Source organism: Protobothrops mucrosquamatus, unplaced genomic scaffold (assembly GCF_001527695.2).
Source record: "Protobothrops mucrosquamatus isolate PMUCROS unplaced genomic scaffold, P.Mucros_1.0 scaffold199, whole genome shotgun sequence".
Classification (NCBI taxonomy): Eukaryota; Metazoa; Chordata; class Lepidosauria; order Squamata; family Viperidae; genus Protobothrops; species Protobothrops mucrosquamatus.
In genome coordinates, this window is record NW_015386555.1 from 279,680 (window position 1) to 286,107 (window position 6,428).

The following is a 6,428-nucleotide window of genomic DNA, read 5'->3' on the forward strand; positions in this document are numbered from 1 at the left end:
TCTCTCTCTCTCTCTCTCTCTCTCTCTCTCTCTCTCTCTCTCTCTCTCTCTCTCTCTCTCTCTCTCTCTCTTTCATGGGACTTGCCGGAGGGCCGTGGGAGGGCCGCATTTATATAGAGCAGGGAGGGCTGCTCGAGGGCCGGATTAAACCGGGCCGCGGGCCGCAAATGGCCCGCGGGCCGGACTTTGGACATGTCTGAGTTAAGTCAATCAATCAATAAATTTTTCATGGTTCTCTGTTTCCAGCAGGTCCTGTTTTCAAATGCAGAGATACACATCAACTCCATCTAAGCATTAAAAAAATTAATATACTGTAGTGTAAACGCTCTTAAATATTTAGAAAATGTGAGCTGTTCAATCTAGTGCTTTCCATATGTGTTTCAGGTACAGTATTCACCAGCTAGCATTCCCATTTATAACACTGTCTGAGAATCATGGGAATTGGTTTCAGACATCTAAACGCCATGTTAGAGAAAACATTATTAAATAATCAAATGCCCTTGATTTTCTTGATTTATCTATCAGTATTTTTATAGTGTTTTTCAATATTATGCATAGGCAACAATATTGTGTATTCATTACAGATGAACATTATTTGCAAAAACCAAAAGCCCTTCCACTCAGAATAGCTATTGCAAATTTATAGAAAGCTCCAATTATGGTTTCAATTTTTTTTAAAGGAATTTCACCACCAACAGAACAATAAATGTTAGAATGGTATTTTGACATGCATAACAATGAAGCTTTCTTAACTGAGTTATGCTGAGTCAAAGGGCTGGGAGGAAACAATGTTCATCCTCATTAAAAGAGATATCTAAAGATTTGTTTTTTCCTGAACTTCACCAATCAGCCTTGGAAGTATTATTCCATTCTTATCAACTCCAACACAACTAAGTTTGATTCAGAGTGACAAGCTTATGAGCAAAACAGATCACGTGACAGTGGTAGACACCACGCCTAGAACTCTAAATGAAATTAAAAAATAATAATTTTTTGGGAATTAAATGTTGGTGTGCAATTATCACATGAGATTCAAGCAACAACATGCTTGGCATTGATGTCAGCCAAACTTGCAAGATTTCTTTTTTGAACATGGGTGCCTTGATCCTGTGAAAGGTTGTTGTTGCCTGTGTTGAACCATTGACTCTCCAAACAGTAGGGAGATTATATTTGCTGATTTCCCAATATATCACAAGACCGCAGTGGACATCATCCCTATCTAAAGGACACTGATGATGATGGCTTGGAATCATAGGACTTGTAATTCAATACATCTAAAGGCCAAGTGAGAGAAGACTGACATTCAGTGTTATATGGGAGACACAATAGGAAAAAATTTTACATTTTCTTAGGCTTGTAGGGCCAGTTAGAAAACTTCATGGACAACAGAGTTAAGCACAATTTCGGGGAGATACTTTTATAAGGTGAAACTACAGAAGAGTTAAGATCCTGCAGATTGCGAATATTGGCTTCATAACCTCTGACACCTTTTCCTCCTGATTGCTTATGATGCCTTTTTACTAATCATTCTACCATTTCCTGTGATTGCTAACATTGATCTCTGCCAATCCTGGTACTGATCTGCAGATGGATCTACCCGATGACCAATTGTTGAATCACCTACCCAGAGGCATGGAGGTTCTTCAGGCTAACACCAAAACTATGCCCACATTTTGCTGCACCCTCATACCAAGCCCTTTACTCAAGGATCATATACCACATTCCTTCCTGCTGAATTGTTACAAAGTTCCTGTTAATCTTTCTGAATGGGGTTAACGTCTTGCCGAACAATTTTTGTATGCGTAAGCCTGACTCTGGCCAACCTGTGCAGTTTGTGGCCCACAGGCAGGAAGGGGGATCGAAGAAAGAAACATCTATCTTGTAAAGGACACTTTGTACATTTAATTCTGAATTAGGCTTTTAGGGATAAACTTCTAAATTTAAGGGATCTAAAGTTGACAAGGGAGTCATCTCAAAAGGTGAAGCAACCAGCGTCACCTTTTGTCACCCTGTAGCTGCCTCTGCAAATAATTGCTGAAAACTGGGGACACCATTTCTTCCCATTTTGCAGTTTAACTTCTAATGTTGGTTTAACAAAGTTTAACCCAGCTCTCCCAAAAGTGAAAACATGAAAAAAATAAGAGAGAGAAAAGAAAATCCTGACCACATCCATACAGAGGGGCTTACTATTATTTGAGGAAAATAAGGTTGCAGTAGGCAGGACAGTTAAATTTGCTATGCTGCATGATTTTGTTAACTTTGCCTCTCTTTTACCAGCCTAAAAATCCAAAAGAAAGTTCTTTATAATTTTGATAGGGCAGCACTTATACCTGGAAATCTTACAGATGTATTGGATGTGCTGGGTGGGAATTTTGGAAGCTGTGCTCTGAACACATCTGATTTGATAGTGAAGCTCTAAGGGCATTTAAACTAAATTACATGGCAAGATATCCAGGGCTGATTCATATGTTGATTACACACTGCATGGTGTCTTTTTAAGTTGGAAAGACAAAGGAAAGATTTGTACCAGCCAAATCTTTATTATACAGTAGTATTTTTTTCCCCTTTCATTTTTTATACTGTGCCTTTCCAGTCATTAATTCATGAAACCTATGAATGATTTTTAAAAATTGGCAATAAGACATGATTATGATAGTTCATCTTAGAGGGAATGTATCTCTGATCATTGAGTCTCTTGGCAACTGGGGAGTTTCACAACAGGATCATTTGCTGGAAATGGGCCACTAGACTCGATGGGCATTGATTTGCTCCAACAACTCTTGTGTTCTTTGCTGCATGACGTGATGAGTTTTAAGTCCTTAGATAAAAATCATTTTTTTTAAAAAAATCTTGTTAAAAATCAGAGAAAACACCTCAGTAAATATATATTTACCTTACCTTTCCTAGTGATGTAATTTTATGATGAGGGGATTTAATGGATTAAAAATGTTTTATTGTTTTATATCAAGGGTAGTCAACCTTGGCTCTTTTATGACTCGTGGACTTCAACTCCCAGAATTCCTGAGCCAGCTAAGCTGGCTCAGGAATTCTGGGAATTGAAGTCCACGAGTCATAAAAGAGCCAAGGTTGACTACCCCTGTTTTATATAATGCAAATATTCATTTTGGAAGCTGCCTTTGGGAAGTAGAACAGAATTAGCTTTAACAAGGTGACTGCAAATACTTTTAAGGAAAATACCAGGCCAAAGTAAGTCTAACTTTGCTCTCTTCACAAAAGATTATGCAAATGACCTCCTGGGAAACTAACTCAGGAGTTAAAGTGGTCAGATGTGTGTCTGATACCGAAATAGTAGCTTAAATTTAGCATGTGATGTGACTGTTGCCCTCCCGGATCCTCCCAATCTCCACCACAGCAGCTGCAGCTAAAAATAGAAGATGATAAAAGAGAAGGTTTCTCGATCAGAAAAACAGATCCCGAGTAACTGACAGAAAGAACCACAAAGCAGCAATGCACTCCCTACGGTTTCTGAGCGCTGAAATTCTGGTCTCCAAGGGGCAGTTGGTAAGACAAAACCTGAGCCATCTTGCGCACAACCTCTTCCCTCTTCTTTTTAAGGCAAGCTACTTACAAGAGCAGGTGGAGGTGATTCATGACCTGGTGGAGAACTGGCCGCTGCCCGAATTCAATGTTGGAAAGCTACTGGGAAAGACAGCTGATCACCCCGAAGACATCAGTAACAGAGCCTGTTCTTTGTGCCTGGCCAGCTGCCTAGCTGGTTTGAAGGACTATGTTTTGAATTGCTCATCACCCTATGCGAAACGACTCAAAATGGTGGACTTAACAGGCATAAAGGACGTTGAAGTTCAGCTCTGCCCCTGTAGAAAAACAATGGGGCGATGGGCCCGGACTGAGCTGCTCTCGAGAACCTGCTATGATCTGCTGGTGGACATGCAAAACTTGCCCTTCCACCCGGATGTGTTTGAGATCTCTGTTGATGTCTTCGCCGACATCTTTGTTACTGAACGAAGCTATGAGGTAGTTGTCCAGGCCCTGCTAATGAGGTGTCACTGCCCACTCAAAATCCGCTGCAAAGCCTTCCGAGTGGACAGCCTGGCTCTAAAGAAGCTCTTCTACATCATAAAGCTTACCGAGCCCTCTTCCCTGGGCAAGTTTGAAGTAGTTCACAATGTTAGGCTCCATATGGAACATTTGCAAGTGCTTTTTAATAACGTCCAATTTCCTAAACTGACATCACTCACACTGCCAGCTGGGACCTTTGATGTGAGAAGGTTCACCCCAGAGGATGAAGCCACTCTTTCAGGAATTGGGGAAAAGATGAGCCAGATGACTCAGCTGATAGAGTTGAGCCTAGCATTTTCCACCCTTACTGGACGGCTCCGTAAACTGCTCAGGTAATGCATTCCAGATTGCTTTTGCTGGTGAGTCAAAATGCCAGGCGGTTGGAAATGCATGAAGAAAGGATGAGGGATAGCCACCAAGCAGCTGCCACTGTTGTTGGGAGGAAGGCAGGTTGACGGAGAACAGCCATTGCATGTTGCTGTTTTAATTGATAACAAGTCACTCGCTCACCAGGATGGTTCCATATTATTTCAGTCTTACTTGAAAAGGAATTGAATCTGGCAGAAACCAGCTGTCTCAAAATGTCTCCGAGACACTCTAGCTAAGAGAAATGAACTCAGATTTTCAGTGGCTCGGGCCATTGTTTAATAAGAGATCAATGAAATGCTCCCATGAGGATTTCCAGATAAAATATACTGCTGACAGGTTTTCAGCCTACAATATATGAAACATTTTATACTTTGGGGTTATATAATAATAATAATAATAATAATAATAATAATAATAATAATAATAACAACAACAACAACAACAACAACAACAACAAAACAACAACAACAACAACAACAACAACAATAATAATAATAATAATAATAATAATAATAATAATAATAATAAAGTTGGAAGGGACCTTGGAGATCATCTAGTCCAACCCCCTGCTCAGGCAGGAAACCCTATACCAGACATGTCCAAAGTCCGGCCCGCGGGCCATTTGCGGCCCGCGTTCCAGTTTAATCCGGCCCTCGAACAGCCCTCCCTGCTCTATGTAAATGCGGCCCTCCCACGGCCCTCCGGCAAGTCCCATGAGAGAGAGAGAGAGACAGAGACAGAGGCACTTGCACTTGCACTTCTGTCTCTCTCTCTCTCTCTCTCATGGGACTTGCCCCCTCGCAGGGCTCCTCATTGGCCCTGCGCCCGGGTGCCCCGCCCCCTGGGAGAAGGGCGGCCAGGAAGTCCCTTTCCCAGGCTGGCCCTGTCCCAGGCGCACGTGGCTGGGGAGCCATGCGGGGAAGCCCCGGGATCCCCGCTGGGAGCAACCCCCCGGAGCCTTTGCTGAGTGGGCCAGCCCTCCCGTAAGCTGCAGCCCTGAGAGAGAGCAACCCCTGCGATGTCCAGCCGGCGCAACCGTTGGCCAAGCAGCAGCAGAGCCAGAGATGGAAGGTCAGTGGCAGGGGGGGAGGGAGGGAGCTCTGAGTCCGCAGAGCACTGCCGCGAAGTGGCTGCGGGGCAGGTGGTTCGCCCCCCCCCCGGCTTACTTGTTTCAGTCTCGGCTGGGGCATCGCTTCCTGGGCCGCTCCCTGGGCAGCCGAACCAGCCACGTCTCCCCGTGCTGGGCGGCAGTCATGGCTGGTGCGGCGGCCAGCGGGAGCATCGCTCCCCGGGAAGCTGAACCAGCCACATGTCTCCCCAGCCCGGGCCGGATGGCAGTCAGGCATGAAGCTTGCCTGGCTGCCGCAGGGCTCTCCGCCGCCCGGCCCCACCTCGGCCCCATCGGTGGCACCTTCCTCGGGCACTTTCAGGGAGCCGCCGCTGCTGCCCTCGTTGCTGCAGGAGGAGACCTTGGGATGCGAGGGCGGCGGGGCTGGCGGCGATCGGGACCCCCCCTCGTCGGCACTCCCCGTTGCCGGCGCGGCCGCCCATGGTGCACCTGGCCTTGGCGCCCTCCTCTTAAGATGGCGAAGTGGCTGAGGATGCGGCGGGGGCGGCGGCCGGGCCAGGGGTGGCGACAGGGACCCTGACGATGCTGCAGTGGCTGCCGCCAGAGCCGCTGCCTCCTGTCCTGCTCCCCCTCCCTGCCCATTTGGCTGAGGACGCAACGGGGCCGCCACCACTGGAGCTGCTGCCTCCCGTCCTGCTCCCCCTCCCTACCCCTCCCTGCTTGTTCGGCTGAAGAAGCGATGGGGGGGCAGCTGGGAGCTTCTACCTTCCGTCCTGCTCTCCCCGCCCGTTCGGCGCCATCTGCCTTTCATTCTCTCTCTCTCTCTCTCCTAACCTGGAGGGAGAGGGAGAGAGAGAAAGAGGAAAGAAAGAGAAGAGAAAGAGAGGAGAGAGGGAAAGAGAAAAAGTGGAAAGAGAAAGAGGAAAGAGAAAGAGGGGAAAGAGAGAGA

The 6,428-nt window shown here is 46.1% G+C and overlaps 1 protein-coding gene across 1 annotated transcript in view; it reads left to right on the forward strand.

The window, feature by feature from the left end:
• Nucleotides 1–3,439: 3,439 nt before the first annotated feature.
• LOC107285637 (leucine-rich repeat-containing protein 14B) overlaps nucleotides 3,440–6,428 on the forward strand; it is a 7,730-nt gene continuing 4,741 nt past the window's right edge. Inside the window, exon 1 of the mRNA XM_015813849.2 lies at nucleotides 3,440–4,373. Within this exon, the coding sequence (XP_015669335.1) occupies nucleotides 3,469–4,373 (905 nt within the window). The 5' untranslated portion in view covers nucleotides 3,440–3,468. The remainder of the gene's footprint in view (nucleotides 4,374–6,428) is intronic.